This window comes from Eulemur rufifrons, chromosome 9 (genome assembly GCF_041146395.1).
Source record: "Eulemur rufifrons isolate Redbay chromosome 9, OSU_ERuf_1, whole genome shotgun sequence".
NCBI classification, from domain to species: domain Eukaryota; kingdom Metazoa; phylum Chordata; class Mammalia; order Primates; family Lemuridae; genus Eulemur; species Eulemur rufifrons.
In genome coordinates, this window is record NC_090991.1 from 51,171,599 (window position 1) to 51,188,045 (window position 16,447).

Here is a 16,447-nt window from a genome sequence, read left to right on the forward strand (position 1 = left end):
AAGGGGCACGGGACCTGGGCTTGGTCCCCAATTCCTCATTTACTGGCTATATGTCCTTTAGCTACTTCACCTCTCTGAGCCATCTCCTTATCTGCAAAGTGGGATCATAGCCCCTTCCTAGGGTTTAAGTGAAATGATGCTTGGGAAGGGAACTGGGGCTCAGAGGGTAAGAAGCTTGCCACGCCCACCCGGCTGGGTGAGATACAGCCCTGGCCTGGGTCGACAGGGAGGAGAGGAGGGCGCCCAAGGAGGCAGGAGCTTGGACAGGAGCACAGAGCTGGAGAGCTTGTCCTGAGCTCACAGGACACATTGCAATGGAGCCACCGGGGAACCAGAGCTCGGTTCGCAGTGGTGTAGCTCCTGTTGCACACGGCCCATAGGAGGCCATTGGTTTGGACTGAGCTCCTGCACCAGGCCCAACAGACCAGACCAGGATGGAGTCTCTCTTGCTGGAGTTCCATGCAGCCACGCTGAGAGTCTCTCTTGCTGGAGTTCCATGCAGCCACGCTGAAACCAAGTTGTTTAATCTGACCTTCCAAGAAATCAGGAGAGAGAAAGACATGATAGACCGCCAAACATGCCAGTTTTAGCTGGTATGATAAGAAGGTCCCCTCTGCTCTAACCTTTGCAAGGAAAGTCATTTTGAAACAACCAATCTGCTTTTTGTTCTCTGCTTTCTTCAGCCTTTTCTATCTATAAAGCCTACTCCTCTACTCAGCTCATCTGAACATTAATCTTTTTTTTTTGAGACAGGGTCTCATTACATTGTCCAGGCTGGTCTCGAACCCCTGAGCTCAAGCAATCATCCAGCCTCAGCCCCCTGAGTTGCTGTGACTACAGGTGCACCCCACTTTGCCTGGCTTGAACATTAATCTGTTTTATAGAATGAGGTGTTTCCCAATTCTGGAATCACAAGTAAAAGGCAATGAAGATCTTTTAACTAAATTTGTTGTAATTTTGTCTTTTGACTCTCCTTATACCCATTCTCCAGCTGGGCCTTTGGAGCCAGACTGCCTGGATTGGCATCCCCAGCTCTGACGCTCACTAGCTGTGCCTCAGTGGTATCATCCACAAAATGGGCATCCTCATAGCACCTACTTCTTAGATGCTTTCAAGGATTAGATGAATCCATAGTAAAGCATTTAGAACAGTGCCTGGCACAGCATAAGCCCTGGAGTGCTAGCTATTTGCTATTATTATTGTTGCTTACCCAGGGCAAAACAGTGAGCTTTTTCTTTTCTTTTCTTTTCTTTTTCTTTTTTTTTTTTTTTTTTTTGAGACAGGGTCTCGCTCTATCACATGGGCTGAAGTGCAGTGGTGTCATCACGGCTCCCTGCAACCTCAAACTCCTGGGTTCAAGCGATCCTCCTGCTTCAGCCTCTGGAATAGCTGGGACTACAGGTGCGCACCACCATGCCCTGCTAATTCTTCTGTTTTCTTTGTTTTTTTGTAGTGACGGGGTCTTGCTTTGTTGCTCAGGCTAGTCTTGAACTCCTGGGCTCAATCGATCCTCCTGCCTCGGCCTCCCAGAGTGCTGGGATTACAGCCTCTCTGTGCTATCTTTATAAAACACAAGCCAATAGTGCACACGTCCTAGGTGCCACTCCACAAATCCCCACAAACTGAACAAAAAGCATCACCCACATCGTGGTGGGTTCCCTCGTTCCCCTCCTAGTCATCACCAGCCCTAGGGGCATCACTCTGTAAACCACTTTGCCTGTTTTTGCACTTTACAGAAATGGAATCACGCAGCGGCTGCTCATTCTGCTGGGCTGCTTTCACTTGCCCCTACGTTTGCAAGGTTGTCCACGTTACAGGTGATCGTGGATGGTTCTCAACACTGTGTCCTGTCCACTGTGTGAATCCCTCACCCATGTCCTGCTTCTTGCAGGAGAAAAGAGCCCTCTGACATCATCGCTCTCCACCCATCAGGGTTGGTGGCACGGGTACAGCTCCAGGCTGCTACCCGTGAGCTCCTGGCCTTTCTGACAGCTGCTCCCTGCCCAAAAGGCTGCCTCCTTGAGAGCAGAGTCACTCTCACCTTGTTGCTCAAACCAGTCCTCTGGGCTGAGTGGCCCTCCTGGGGGATGTGGGAGGATGTGGGTGCGGGCAGCAGCTGTGCCCAGCTCCAGGCTGGTTCTAGCAGGTGTGCAGATAGATGGGTGCGAGGCAGGCGCGGGTGGACGGGTCAGCATTCTGAGGGAAAGTGCTGCAATCTGGAATGTTCCCTCCCCTGCTCTGTGCTGGGTGGTGCTGCCAGGAAGGACAGACCAGAGCAAGATTGTCAGTGGGGAGCGGGGCACACGAGTCCCTATGGGGCAGGTCACAGGTCCTGGCAGGACAGCTCATCTGGCTCCATCTTGGTGCCCCCAAGGCTGCCCAGCAACAGCTGCCTCAATCTGGGGGCCCTCGGGTGGCCTCCCACGTCCCGCCTGGGTTTAACTACAGTCTAACCAACAAGGAGCAGCCCCACTCGCATGCAGCAGAAAGATGGGTGAGGGATGAGAAAAGACAGACAGGTCTCAAAAAAGGAAACACAGTGGTTCTAAGAGGGGGGAACTGCTTATTTTCACAGAGAAATGAACTTAACAAGACACCGAGATTTTATTTGGCATGTTTCAAAGTGTCAAAAATGTTGGGTAACACCCGTGCGTGAATGCTCTGTGGGAACGGCTGTCTCCCATCTCATTGGTGGGAGCGTAAACTAGAACGACCCTCATGGAGATGAACTTGGACATCTCAAAATTACAAATGCACATGCCCTGTGGTTCAGCAATCTACTTCTAGGAGTTGATTCTACTTGGACACGGGTGAAATATGCTACTGTTTGTAATCTAAGCAAAAGATGAGATGAAGGCAGCATCCACTTTGGATGTAAAAACTTATCAGTACAGAATTGGTTGAAGTATGGTGCCTTCATTTGCTGGAATACAATGAGGGAAGAGGAGGAGCACTGGAGCTCCAGTGTAAGGAAAGAAAGGACGCTCTTTGCAGTACTATTATTCCATTATTATCGAGGCTACAGTGAGCTGCGACCATGCCACTGCCCTCCAGCCTAGGCAACAGAGGGAAACTGTCCCTAAAATAATAATAATAATAATAAACTTAAATCACCAAGTTAAAAAGTGGGGAACGGGGGAAGACGCCTGAGCAAATAAGCTTCCATTTGTGCCAAAGAGAAAAATAAAACAATATTTGCTTTTCTCTCCATGGATAGCTCCGGAAGGAAATACAGAAATAGGTAGCCTCAGGGAAAACTGAGCAGCTGACGCTCAGGAATGGGAGACATTTTCTTTGTGAATTTTGAATTATGTGAATGTATCACCTGTTCAAAAAATATTTTAAAAGCACATGCATTGGGCAATTGGGGATTTATGGGGTTTGATTCTATTCCAGGACTCCACGGGGGTACACAGGCATTTGTTTTACACCAGTTCAAGGTGGCCATTTATGTTTTATGTGTTTTTCAGTAAATTACATTTAAGAATTAAAAAAAAGAACTAACCAAACTCATGGAGTGCTCTGTGTGCCAGGGCGGGCGGAGTCTCAGCCTCCTGGAGCCCCCAGGTCGATGGAACAGTCCCAGACAGTTTCGCTCTGCCCTCCCGCGCTGGGCAAACATTGGGGTGGGAGCAGAGCGCAGCCCCCTCAGTGTGGCGCGGTGCCAGGCTGGCCTAGCTGGCAGCGACTCCCAGGCAGCAAGGCTGCCCCGTCCGGGGCCTTTCTCCGCAGCCGCCGCGTATCCTGTTTCCTGGGCGGGTTCTGCCGCTCCATTGTTGGCCGGGTGGGTCAGGACCCGCTGCCTCCTGCATTATTGATGCTGTGCTTAAGGCGGGAGCCCCGGGGGTGCAGGAGAAACTGAGCCTGTAGCCCACGCCAGAGCAGAGCCCGGGTGGCGCACTGCACAGAAGGCCGAGGGCACCGGCGGGCAGCCAGATCCCCGGGGAAGAGGAGAGGACCTGGGCGTCAGGAAACCAAACTTCTCTGGGCTGGTCATGGGCCGGAACAAGGGGAAAGCGCCCCCGCGCCCAGCGAGGGCCGGGACGCCAGCCTCGGGGGAGCAGGAGTCCGGGTCAGCCAGCACGGATGGCGAGCCCAGCCGGGAACGCCGGCCCGGCCGCGACAAGGCCCGCGGGGTGACACAGGCCAGGCAGCCCGCCACCGTCGGGGTCCAGGGGACCAATGGGGGCCGCATGAAGCCCATCGCAAAGAGGGACAGCCGGAGCAGACGGCCCAGGGCTGAGTGGCCACCGGAGGCCCAGGAGAGGGAAGGCAGCGCGCGGCAGGGACTCGGATCCAAGGAGAGCCACGAACCTGGGGACAGCTGTGGAGGGTGCCTGGAGCAGGGGAGCCTCCCCCAAGAAGAGGGGCGGATGGGTGAGCACGGCCGCTGCAGGAAGAGAGGAAAAGGGCGGGGACCCTCGGCTCGTAGGGGCCAGCAAGAGACCCAGAGTCTCGATGTGGACACGTCGGGCGGCGACGGAGGCAGCTCCTGCCCGGACAGCGAAGCCCGCGAGGTCCAGGAGAGCAGCGGCCAGAACGGCGAGGCCCCGGAACTGCGGCCCCAGCCGGAGCCAACGGACACTGGCTCGGAATGGACCGACGCCGGGCCGCACTCGGCGCCAGAGCCATGCGAGCTCCCGAGCACCGACGGCCTGAGCAGCGACGAGCCCCTGGCTGAGCCCTGGGCCCCAGAAAGGTCGTCGGGGACAGGGCCCCAGAGAGCGAGTGCGGATTCCGGGACAGACACGGACTCGAGACTGCGGGGGGCTGGGCCTAGACTGGGCCCATGTGCAGCCCCGGGAACCCCGAGCCGGGCCCCTGAGGCCCAAAAGGCCGAGCCTGGCGGAAAAGCCACGGCCCCCAGGCCTCGCCAGGGCAGCTGTGCGCGCGTCCCCGGGAGCTCGCGGGCTCCTCGGGACACCGGGCAGGCCTGGGACGCGGGTGACACCGGAGCGCAGCGGGACGTCGAGCCTGAAACAGCCAAGGCCTCGACGGCCCGGGCTCTGCGCCTCCGTGTCGGAAAGGTGGTGGGGAAGGTACAAGTGGCGGCGGGCGAGAGCGAAGCCGCAGGGGAGGACGAGCCGGGGGACCCAGCGCTGACGGCCGCCCTCGTGGTGGTGCGCAGGCTCCGCGCGAGGCCCCAGCCGGGCCCCGCTCCCCAGGCGGCGGGTCCCTGCCGCGCCAGTCTCAAGGAGCGGCTCCTGCGTGTGGTGCGGGCACTGGGCCTCCTGCGGTGGCTGCGGCTGCGGCAGCGGCCGCGGGACACCCAGGAGCAGGGGGCCGGGCCGCGAGCGGGCGGGGGTCCGGGCCGCGGGCCGGGACTGCGGCGCCGCCTAGCGCTGCGCCTGGCGGGCGTAGCAGGGCTGGGGGGACAGCCCAAGGGTCCCCCTGGCGGCGGCTCGAGCCCTCCGCAGGCTTCGAAGAGCCCAGTCCCCGACGACCCTTCCGACCAGGAGGACCCGAGTCCAGATCCCAAGTTCGCGGTCGTGTTCCCCAGGATCCACAGGGCGGGGACGGCGTCGAGCAGTCGGAGCTCTGGAGAAGCGTCCGCGGTCGCCCCCACAGGGGAGGGCCGCGTTTGGCCTCGTGCAGGGGCCGGGGGTGACAGTGAGGGACGCAGAGCGAGTGGCGAAGGGGTGGCCGGGCCCCGCCGCGCCTCGATCCTGGCTCCGACTGCCCCCGACGGGCCCCCACTCGATGAGAGCGGCTCCAGCAGTGAAGCGGAGCCGGAGCCCCTGGCGGCTGAGACCCCGGTGCACTGGGCTCAGGGCTCGGGCCCCCGCGAGGACCCTGGGCTTGCCACGGTCGTGCTGCTGCCCCAACTCGCCTTGGAGACCCGCCTGCAGCGGGAGAGGACGCCGGGACCGGGTGAGTCCCTGAGGGAGCGGTGGGAGCCCGAGGACGAGGCCGAGGCGGCGCTGGAGAAGGACCTGGAGCTGAACCTCGGCCCCGGCCTGGAGGCGCTGCCTTTCCTCGGTGTGGAGGGCAGGGGCCTCGGAGATGGCCTGGAGGACACTGAGGACCTGGCGCGGCTGCGGTGAGCCCCACCCTTCCCAATCTGCCATCGATTGGTCGAGCTTCCTTGCATCCCACCCTGCCTGTCTTTATGGATTGTATAGACCCACTGAGTCCTTGAAGGGGTTTTGCCCCAGGAGAGGCCGCCAGGCTGGAAGGGGCAGGAGAGGGGTGAGTCAGGTGCATTTCCCCAGGCACAATCCGCACAAGGCTTCCTTCTGGGACAGCGCCTGGTCCTGCTTGTCCTTAACAGCCCAGTCCCCCTTGTAGGGCTAAGGCTCTGGGGGCTTGGTGGCAGAGCTAACCCACAGCCTCCTCCTCCCCCAACTCCTCCCCCTCCTCCCTGCTGTCCCCACAGGCTGGTGTGTGACAGCTCCGTGCTGCTGTGCCTCAAGAAGAGGTTTCACCTGGGCCGCATCTATGTATGGGGGGCTGCAGGGAGGGGCTGGTGGGCTGGGATTCCCTTTCCCCTGGGGACACAGGGTTCCCCGGCAACCCTGGAGCTTCCCCTTCCTCTTCCTCTTCCTCTCTGGGCTGGGTGGTGAACCCTCTCTGGGACCTGCTCGGGGGGGCTGGAGGGCTGGGCTGGGGTGCCTTGGAGCCCCTGCTCCCTCCACGCTCTGATGAGAGCTTCTGCTTTCTTCCCCAGACCTTTGGGGGGCCCCTCCTGCTCTCTCTGAACCCCCACCGGCCCCTGCCTCTCTTCTCACCTGAGGTCCTGGCCAGCTACCACCCCAGGAAGGCCCCCAATACCACCCCGTATGTGCCTTTGCCCCATCGAGTCTCTGCTCACCTCCCAGGCGGCCAGGCCCCAGCGTGTCCCATTGACTGAGGTCCTGGGGCCCGTGGGCATGTCCTGCTACACCTAAGAGGGTCCCAGGTGCCCATCTCTGGCAACATTCTCATCTCCCCCTGCCCTCCTCCCCCAGGCACATCTTTGCTGTCGTGGCATCAGCCTACAGCCTGTCTCAGAGCACTGGGCAGGACCCCTGCATTCTCCTGGGGTGAGTTGTGGCTGCCCTGCTCGGCTGAAGGCTGGTGGGTCGAGGCGTGAGGTCTGTACTTGAACCTGCTGGTCCGGTCCATGGCTGGGCTGCAGCTCTGGACTTCGTTAGCGCCACGCTGCTGGCTGAAGTCATCACATGTGCTCCTGGAATGTGGCATCTTGGGCAATTTTTTCGGTTTGGTCTCCATGCCCCAGGTCTCTCTGCATTTCCAGGGGTGTCCCCCAGGGTAGGTGTCACCTCCAGGTAGTACATCCTAGTTCCCAGGTTCAGTGGAGTGGTCCTGCATGCCCCTTCTGGAGACCCTACCGCCCTCCACCCCCATCCTTAGCTCCTCCCTCCCACAGTGGGCACAGCGGCTCAGGGAAGACAGAAGCCGCCAAAAAGATCGTGCAGTTCCTAAGCAGCCTGGAGCAGACGAGGGACAGAGGGTGTCAGGTGAGGGCCAGGCTGGAGGCTCATGGACCAAGCTGGCCTCCTGTCTCCTTCTGGGGGGCAGCTGGCCATTTCCCGCCCCAGGATCCAAGAGGGGCCATCTTTGTCCTTTGGCCAGGAGGAGGGTAGTTTTCAGGCCGCTGGCATCTTGGAGGGTTAGCCCCAGACATTGCCTCTTCTGATGGGACTGACCTTCCCCCGGGGAACCAGCCCAGCCAGCTGGTGTGGGGTACCCTCAGCTGGGGTACCTGATGATGATAGCGCTGCTGTCCCAGGGCTACCGCTGCTGTCCCCCCCACCCTGTCCCATGTAGCTGGATGACGTGCTGCGCATACTCAGCAGCTTTGGCCATGCCAAGACCATCCTCAACGCCAACGCCAGCCGCTTCGGCCAGGTCTTACGCCTCCGCCTGCAGCAGTGAGTGACAGGGGTCCGGCTGGGCACAGGGGGCACCCATGATCAGTGACCCTTACAGAGAACCTGAGGCTGCTGCTCTTGGGTCTAGCCCCTGGTGGGGCCCACAGCACCCCCTGTCTCCTGTCCCCACAGTGGGGTCATCGTGGGAGCCTCTGTGTCACATTATCTCCTTGAGACCTCTAGGGTAGTGTTTCAGGTAAGGGACACCCTGCTGCCCACCCCTTCCCAGCTCCTAGGGTGGGAAAGACAGAGGGGGCCACTGTAGACCCCTAAGCCCTAGGCCGGTGTGCCCCTAAGCCAGTCCTCCTCCCCAAGGCCCAGGCTGAGCGGAGCTTCCATGTGTTTTACGAGCTACTGGCAGGGCTGGAGCCCGAGGAGCGGGAGCAGCTCTCCCTGCAGGGACCAGAGACCTACTACTACCTCAACCAGGTGAGGGCAGCCCTCGTGGTGCCGGGGAGAGGGCCTGCCCAGAGAAGGGTCTCTGCCCTGGGCTCTGAGGAGGAGCGGAGTAGAGGGAGGCTGCAGCGTGGCCAGGTCCTACCCCAAGCCCCGCTGTGCCCGCAGGGCCAGGCCTGCAGGCTCCAGGGCAAGGAGGATGCCCAGGACTTCACAGGGCTGACCAAGGCCCTGCAGGTGATGGGCTTATGCCCTGAGGAGTTGACCACGGTCTGGGCCGTGCTGGCCACCATCGTGCAGCTGGGCAACATCTGCTTCTCATCCTCAGAGGTGGGCTTCCCCGTGGGCAGGGGCCAGTGGGGGCACAGGGTCAGGGGTGGCTTCTTTGCATAATCAGGGCAATGATGATGGCGCCAAGCGTTGGCGTATAGGGGACTACAAAGCCCTGGCTGTCCTGGGAAGCAGGCAGACCCCCACTGCACAGATGAGAAAACTGAGGCCTGGAAAGTCTGCATCTCTCCCAGTGACTCTGCCACTAAGCTGCCACCCTGGGAAGAACACCTGGCGTTAAACAAGCAGCTATTATGTGCCCAGTTGTGTAAATCACTTTACATTTGTTTTCCAATTTAGCTTTCACGAGGACACCACCGTGCCATAAGCGTTACTGTTTCCCCCTTAACAGTAAGGCAGTGGGGGCTCGGAGGGGAAAGGGACTTACCAGATCGTCCAACTCGTCAGGACTCGCACCCAGGCCCACAGCCTGGCTCACAGCAGCCCAGATCTCCCCGTGTGCTATCGTCCCTTTGGGTGACAGGGCAGCTTTCCGGGCAAAGCAAGGCCCTGCTCCTGCCCTGGAGGATGTGTCCATTGCTCAAGCAGAGCTGTCCCTCTCCCTCCCTTCTCTGTCCAGTGCGAGTCCCAGGAGGTGGCTGCTGTGTCCAGCTGGGCCGAGATCCACACAGCAGCCCGGTTGCTGCAGGTGCCACCAGAATGCCTGGAGGGGGCTGTCACCCGGAGGATCGTGGTGAGCTGGGGGTTCCTGGGCAGGGGCCCAAGCTGGCCCCTGCTGAGGGCCACAGGCCTGACGCACCACGTGTGCCTCCTCTGCCCTCCAGGAGACGCCTTATGGCCGAGTCTCACGATCCCTGCCTGTGGAAAGCGCCATCGATGCCAGGTGGCCCTGGGGACGGGAGAGAGCCAAAGCTGGGCCTGGCGCTCTGCTCTGCATGGCTCACTCCTTGTGCCCACAGGGATGCCCTGGCCAAGGCCCTGTACTCGCGACTCTTCAACTGGCTTCTGACGAGGATCAACGCACGGCTGGCAGCACCTGGGGAGGGAGGCAGCGTGGCCACTGTCACTGTCGTGGATGCCTTTGGTTTTGAGGTCACCACTTAGGGTGGGGCCCAGGACGGAGGGGCGTGCCTTTCTCATGCATTCTTGGGGACCCTGCTGCTCCAGCTCTCCCGGGGTGGGGGCTCTCGTGAGGTGCTTGCCTGCCTGGCACTGTGCCTTCTGTGGCTCCTGCATCTGCTGGGCGACGCGGGCTGAGCACTGGGGCGTGTGGGCCCTGCTGCGCGTTTAGCGTCCAGTTTGGGTGTGAGGCTGGCGGAGAACCTTGGAGTTCTCACTTCCACTCGCCTCCAGCCGCACGAGGTTCCTGCCACTCTCCTTGTTCCTTTGCGTGGCCTCCACTTCCTTCTCTGGGCCAGCCTGGGCTGTGAGTGCCCTGGAGTCACTCTGGGAGGGGCTAGAGTCCCCTGCAAGCCCCAGCACCAGCCCAAGCCCAAGCTGTCCTCCTGGTTGCTTAGCACAGCAGGTGAGAGCAGGGCTCTGGAGCAGTCCTGCCACTTACTAGCTGTGTGACCTCAGCCAAGTTAATCATCCTCTCTGAGCTCTAGCATTCCCATCTGTAAAGTAGAAATCGTAACAGGACCCACCTCGTGTATTGCAAAGGCTAAGAGGAGATGGCCCCTGAGAGAGCTGTGCGCTCCGCAGGTGCAGCCATTCTGCTCTGCTCTGTCCGGTCCTGGCATTGCCTTTGGAGAGTCCTGTCCTGCTGGGCCTTGCAGGGACTCACAGGAGCTCCAAAGGCACTGGAGGCCCCAGGATGGGCCCACCTACAGTCTCCCCTCCTACAAGCCAAGAGCGGAGGGAAGTGGGACAGTCCCCCAAATCGCTCTGAGTTGTCACAAGCTCTGCACCCCTTTCTAGAAGATCTTGCCCCTCGGGGCAGCCAGGGGGGAGCTGGCAGGAGAGGAGGTGGCCCCTGCCCTCGGTCCCTGGATAGGCACTGTTCACTGCCCCCTGCTCTGTCCTGCTCTGCACAGTGTGTCCCTGGTGATCTGCTCCCTGGGGAGGGCGGTGACTGTGGTGTGGGTGCGTACGTGTGCGTGTGTGTGTGTGTGTGTGTGTGTGTGTCGGAGGGTGCACGAAGCCGTGTGAAGCAGGGGCTCTGCCAGGCTCTCTAGCAGAGTGCTGAGGCAGCACAGAGGATGCTGGAAGCTTCTTGGAGGCAGCAGGCTGGACTCTGCGTATGATGTGGGATCTGATGCCAGCGAGCTAGGTAGTAGGAAGAGGTGCCCTCCAGACCTCAGGAAGGCCGTGGCCGGAGGCTCACAGTAGTGCTGCAACAGAGGGCAGGGGCGTGGGAGGCAAGAGGGACGCCTGCCGTGTGGCTGGGCAGGGCTGAGGCTACTCGCACGCTGTGCCAGGGCCTTTGGACTTGCCCCTGTGGTGGCAGCATCTGCCCTGAGCACCACTCCTCCCTGCACCCTGGACAGAATGGGGGTAGCCCCTCGGGGAAGGGGGTGAAGGGCACGGGCCTGTGTGCCCACCTCACTGCCACCTGCTCCCAGGCGCTGCGGGTGAACGGCCTGGAGCAACTGTGCAACAACCTCGCCAGCGAGCGCCTACAGCTCTTCTGCAGCCGGATGCTGCTGGCCCAGGAGGAGGTATGACAGCGGCACCGCGGGGCAGAGGCCACCTGGGCAAAGAAGGGTAGTGAGCCAAGAGCTCCGCCCTGCAGGCCCCTTGCTGTGGGGTGTCTCAGTCCTTCTGAGACACCTCAGTTTGCTCATCCACGAGATGGGAGCGTCATCCCTGCTCCAGCTCGGTGAGGCCCCCACAGACGTGGACAGGCTCTGTAAATGACCAAATGCTGGCTGTTCCCAGGAGGAGTGTCAGCAGGAGCTGCTGTCCTGGGTGCCCGTCCCTCAGCCTCAGAGGGCGTCCTGCCTGGACCTCCTGGCAGACCAGCCCCACAGCCTCCTGAGCATCCTGGATGCCCAGACAGGGCTGTCCCAGGTAAGGCCCAAGACAGTGGCTCCAGTCTTAGGGACAAGGAGTGGGGGCCCTGGGTGGCCAGGCCATAACCAGCAGGGTCTCCTGGGGGGACAACAGCATTATGGAGTCCAAAGATCCTGCCTGCAGCCCCTCAGCACAGCCTGGGAAGGCCAAGGGGAAGAGCCTGGGCTCCCCCAGCGCTGGGTTCAAGCCTTGTTTCTGAGTGGTCTCAATCAAGACACCTGGCCTCTGGGGTCGCCCATGTCCTTGCTGCAGAAGGGGGTCAGTAGTGCCTGATGGGCGGTGTGGTGGGGACTGCACAGGGCTCATGAAGGGCTTTTGCATGTGCCTTCCGATTGTGGCCAGATGCCACTGTGGTCTCTGACCGGTAGCGAACAAACCTCAAGGCCATGGTGCACCCATTTCACAAGCACTTCCTGACCACCCCCCACCCGTTCCTACTTAAATAGCTCCTCTTGCTCTTCAGCGTCATCCCTATTTCCTATTTTATTTTGCTTATTTTGTGTTTATTTCTTTATTTCTTTCTTTATTTTTTTTTTCTTTTGAGACAGAGTCTCGCTCTGTTGCCCGGGCTAGAGTGAGTGCCGTGGCATCAGCCTAGCTCACAGCAACCTCAAACTCCTGGGCTCAAGCGATCCTACTGCCTCAGCCTCCCGGGTAGCTGGGACTACAGGCATGCGCCACCGTGCCCGGCTAATTTTTTCTATATAGATTTTTAGTTGGCCAGAGAATTTCTTTCTATTTTAGTAGAAACAGGGTCTCACTCTTGTTCAGGCTGGTCTCGAACTCCTGACCTCGAGCGATCCACCCGCCTCAGCCTCCCAGAGTGCTAGGATTACAGGCATGAGCCACCGCGCCTGGCCTATTTCTTTATTTTTTGAGATGGGGTCTCACTATGTTGCCCAGGCTGGAGTGTAGTGGCTGTTCACAGGTGTGATCGAAGCTCACTGCAACCTTGGACTCCTGGGCTCAAGTGATCCTTCCAACGCAGCCTCCCAAGTAGCCGGTGCTGCGGGCACGTGCACCACCTCGCCCGGCTCCTGCACCACCTCGCCCGGCTCCTGCTTTATAGGGACCGTGCATGTACGCCATGCAGCGTACAGCGCGGGCTGGGCCCCCGTCTGCAGTGTTTGAGCTCTATCTGCAGCGCATGTTAAGGGTTCACTAAAGAATGAATGAACCAACGCACGTGTGTGCCAGGGACTATGCTAAGGATAAAAGGTGAACAAAAATAGACCCAGTCCCTCTCCCCTTCAAGCCCACAGGGTAGCAGGAGAGAAACGTTCATTTTAAAAACCCAGAAATGCATGTGCTCGCTTCGGCAGCACATATACCAAAATTAGAACGATACAGAGAAGATTAGCATGGCCCCTGCTCGAGGATGACACCGTTGAATTTCTAAATAAAAAAAAATAAAAAAACCCAGAAATGCAGAGCCAAATATAAGATCACACTTGTAGGGCTCTGTGGGTTTGTATGTGGGGCCATGAGGGTGTGTCTGGGCCGGGGGGCCTCTTCTGGGAGCTGAGGCCAGAAGGTGGAGCAGGAGTTTCTGTAGAAGATCAATATAACAATGTGCCCTGAATATAAGGCAACGCCCCCATTTTCTTTTCTTTGTGTTTTCTTTTCTTTTTTTTAAACAGATTCTCACTCTGTCGCCCTGGGTAGAGTGCCATGGCATTAGCCTAGCTCACAGCAACCTCAAAATCCTGGGCTCAAGCAATCCTCCTGCCTCAGCCTCCCAAGTAGCTGGGACTACAGGCATGTGCCACCATGCCCGGCTAATTTTTTCTATTTTTAGTAGAGACGAGGTATTGCTCTTGCTCAGGCTGGTCTCAAACCCCTGACCTCAAGGGATCCTCCTGCCTTGGCCTCCCAGAGTGCTGGGATTGCAGGAATGAGCCACTGCTCCCTGCCCCCCCCCCCCATTTTCCCAATTAGATTTTGAAAATGAAAAGTGAAAGATAAAATAGGTAAAATAGTGAAACATAGGCTGGGCACTGTGGCTCATACCTATAGTCCCAGCACTTTGGGAGGCTGAAGCAGGAGGATCACTTGAGTCTAAAAGTTCAAGACCAGCCTGGGGCAACATAGCAAGACCCCATCTCTAAAAAAGAAAAATTAGCTAGGTATGGAGGCATGCACCTGTAGTCCTAGCTACTGGGGAGGCTGAGGTAGGAGGATCGCTTGAGCCCAGGAATTGAAGACTGCAGTGAGCTGTGATCACACCACTGGGCTCCAGCCTGGGTGACAGAGTGAGACCCTGTCTCAAAAAAAAAAAAATTAGTAAAGTCATTGAGAGAGTGTGCCCTTTATAAGGAATGGAATATGGAGTGACTCTTCCTGTCTGAGGAAGAAGTTTGGGGACTTCCCCTACATACAGTATATGTGGAATTTGGGGTCCCAGGGAGGGGAGCACAGTCCAGGCAGCAGAACAGCACGTGCAAAGGCCTGAGAGAAACACATCTGTCCCTCTTATAGGCCACAGACCACACCTTCCTCCAGAAGTGCCACTATCACCATGGTGAGCACCCGAGCTATGCCAAGCCCCAGCTGCCCTTGCCAATCTTCACCGTGCGGCATTATGCCGGGGCTGTCACCTACCAGGTATTTGGCCTCAGGGACAGACTCAGGCAGTGTGAATCATCCGGCAGCTGAGAGGAGGGGGTGAGGGGAGGCCCCTGGCAGGGCTTGGCCCTCTGTCCCCACCTGGGCCATTGGCCCACCCACTTGTGGGCAGGATTTGCTGAGTTCTGGTGCGAATTGTGGGGTGGCGGAGTCGAAGCCCCAGGACCCTCAGGACAGAAGAGGGCAGAGCATGAGCACGGGCCTGGGTCTGAGAGCCTCCACAGTTCTCTTCGCCCTCTCAGCCTCCATTTCCTCATCTGTAAAATGGGTGTGGAAATCTGTCCCACAGCATTGTTGCAAGGGTTAAAACCTGATGGCCAGGCAGGTGCCTGGCACATAGCAGCTGCTCACTGAATGGACTTTCCTCTCCCTCTTCTGAGTCCCAGGCCTACCAGGGAGATTTCGCATCAACCCAAGAGGGGAGGGGGCTGGTGTCAAGGGAAGGACGGGGTGACTAGCTTGAGATACGGAGTTAGGTATGGCTCCCTGGAGGAGGTGGCACACTCTGATTGTAGAAGAAAAAAATGCAAACTACCAGGAGTCACCCAAAAAAGAAATACAAGGAGTTAGAATGAAGAAAACTCCCCCGCCCTCTCCTGCCCCCGCCACGCCCCCTCCTGCCCCCGCCACGCCCCCTCCTGCCCCCGCCACGCCCCCTCCTGCCCCCGCCACGCCCCCTCCTGCCCCCGCCACGCCCCCTGCCTCCCCTGTGGCCCCTCATAGGTTCACAAGTTTGTAAATACAAACCGGGATCACCTGGACGCTGCCGTGGTGGAAACACTTGGCCAGAGCCGGCTCCAGGTGCCCTGCCTGCCCTCCCGGTGCTCCCCCTCCACGCTGTCCCCCCATTCTGTCCTCCCCCGATGCTCTCCCGGAGGGGCTGGCGCAGGAGGTGAGCCGGCTCAGCCCCCTCGCCCGCCCGCAGCTGGTGGGCGCCCTGTTCCAGGAGGCAGGGCTGCAGTCCCGGGGAGGCCAAGGCAGGCCCACGCTGGCCGCCCGCTTCCAGCAGGCCCTGGGGGACCTCGTAGCCCGGCTGGGCAGGTGAGAGCAGCGTCCCCCACGCCAGACCCCGCGGGGCTTGGATGGGGTGCTGGCCCGTGCCCAAAGAGCCCTCCTTCACTCCTCAGGAGCCGCATCTATGTCATCCAGTGCCTGAGCCCCAACCCTGGGAAGGTGAGCCCCCAGGCGCCTGCACCTCCCGCCCCAGCCCTAGCCCCGTGGCTCCAGCTTCCTTCTCCCTGTCTCGCGGCCACAGCTCCCAGGCTGCTTCGACGTGGGACATGTGGCTGAGCAGCTGCACCAGGCTGGCGTCCTGGAGGCCACAGGTGTCCGCAGTGCAAACTTCCCCGTGCGTGTGCCCTTCGGGGCCTTCCTGGCCAGGTAGGGCCCCGCCTCAGGCAGGACTGACAAGGAAGCCCCTGGAGAGATTCCAGGTGGCAATGGGAAGGGGCCTGGCACCCAACCTCCCCCGCCTTGCCCTCCTTTCATCCCTCTTCCTGTCTCCCTTCACTGCACGACCCCTCCCTCCGTGCAGGCCTCCTTCTCCACAGCAAACCCCTCCTGTGCTCCTGCCTGGGGATCGGAGATGAGGTGGGGACGGTCCCTGCCCTGGGCGGGGCTCAGCCGGTGGGTGTCAGGAGGGGCAGGCTGGAGGGAAGACAGAGAGGGAGCAGAGTGGGAAGGAGGGTGGCCACGTGGGGCCAGGCAGGGCAGCATCTGCGCAGAGGAGGATGGGGGTGGCGATGGGCTGCCAGGAACACCAGAGGCAGCTCTGTTCCAGGAGCTCGGAAACCTCTAGAAAAGCCATTTTATTGTTTGCCTATTTGGCCTTGGCCATTGACTGGCTGGCCTCTTGGGAACCCTCTGAAAGGCTGGAGGACAGGAGCAGGGGGAGGGGAGGCAGTTCTCCTCGTCCAGGTCCAGCCGAGCTGGGCTGGCAGCACCTCAGCAGTGAGGGGGCAGCCTCGCCCAGGGCTCTGGCGACACCCTTTGCCTAGGTGGCCTTGGCCACAGGGATAGCCTGGCCGAGGGCTGAGCCAGAGGCAGGCAGCAGGGATGGGTGTGACTTGCCTTGAGCCAGACACTGAGAAGGGCCAGGGTGGGGAAGGTTCTGCCTCTGTCCGGAAACTTACTGGCTGCAGCAGTTGCCACCTCTGCCAGGGCTTCCCGGCGTGGGTGAGGGGAACCGCCAGGTATAGCTGTCCACGCAGCAGGGTGCTTGGTTCAGACTATCGACGTCCATTGAG

The 16,447-nt window shown here is 59.8% G+C and overlaps 1 protein-coding gene and 1 non-coding gene across 2 annotated transcripts in view; both read left to right on the forward strand.

Annotated features, from left to right (window-relative positions):
• The first annotated feature begins 3,995 nt into the window (after positions 1-3,995).
• The window catches only part of MYO15B (myosin XVB), a 31,909-nt gene continuing 19,457 nt past the window's right edge, over positions 3,996-16,447 (forward strand). Inside the window, exons 1-19 of the mRNA XM_069483171.1 lie at positions 3,996-6,040; positions 6,377-6,440; positions 6,668-6,777; positions 6,948-7,024; positions 7,360-7,460; positions 7,771-7,874; positions 8,007-8,070; positions 8,190-8,303; positions 8,439-8,600; positions 9,181-9,294; positions 9,386-9,444; positions 9,521-9,653; positions 11,126-11,221; positions 11,442-11,573; positions 14,055-14,180; positions 14,925-15,002; positions 15,127-15,242; positions 15,329-15,374; positions 15,457-15,581. Coding sequence (XP_069339272.1) covers positions 3,996-6,040; positions 6,377-6,440; positions 6,668-6,777; positions 6,948-7,024; positions 7,360-7,460; positions 7,771-7,874; positions 8,007-8,070; positions 8,190-8,303; positions 8,439-8,600; positions 9,181-9,294; positions 9,386-9,444; positions 9,521-9,653; positions 11,126-11,221; positions 11,442-11,573; positions 14,055-14,180; positions 14,925-15,002; positions 15,127-15,242; positions 15,329-15,374; positions 15,457-15,581 — 3,866 coding nt within the window. The remainder of the gene's footprint in view (positions 6,041-6,376; positions 6,441-6,667; positions 6,778-6,947; positions 7,025-7,359; positions 7,461-7,770; positions 7,875-8,006; positions 8,071-8,189; positions 8,304-8,438; positions 8,601-9,180; positions 9,295-9,385; positions 9,445-9,520; positions 9,654-11,125; positions 11,222-11,441; positions 11,574-14,054; positions 14,181-14,924; positions 15,003-15,126; positions 15,243-15,328; positions 15,375-15,456; positions 15,582-16,447) is intronic.
• LOC138392716 (U6 spliceosomal RNA) lies at positions 12,883-12,990 on the forward strand. Its single transcript, XR_011235001.1, has one exon. It is a non-coding gene; the product is annotated as a U6 spliceosomal RNA (small nuclear RNA).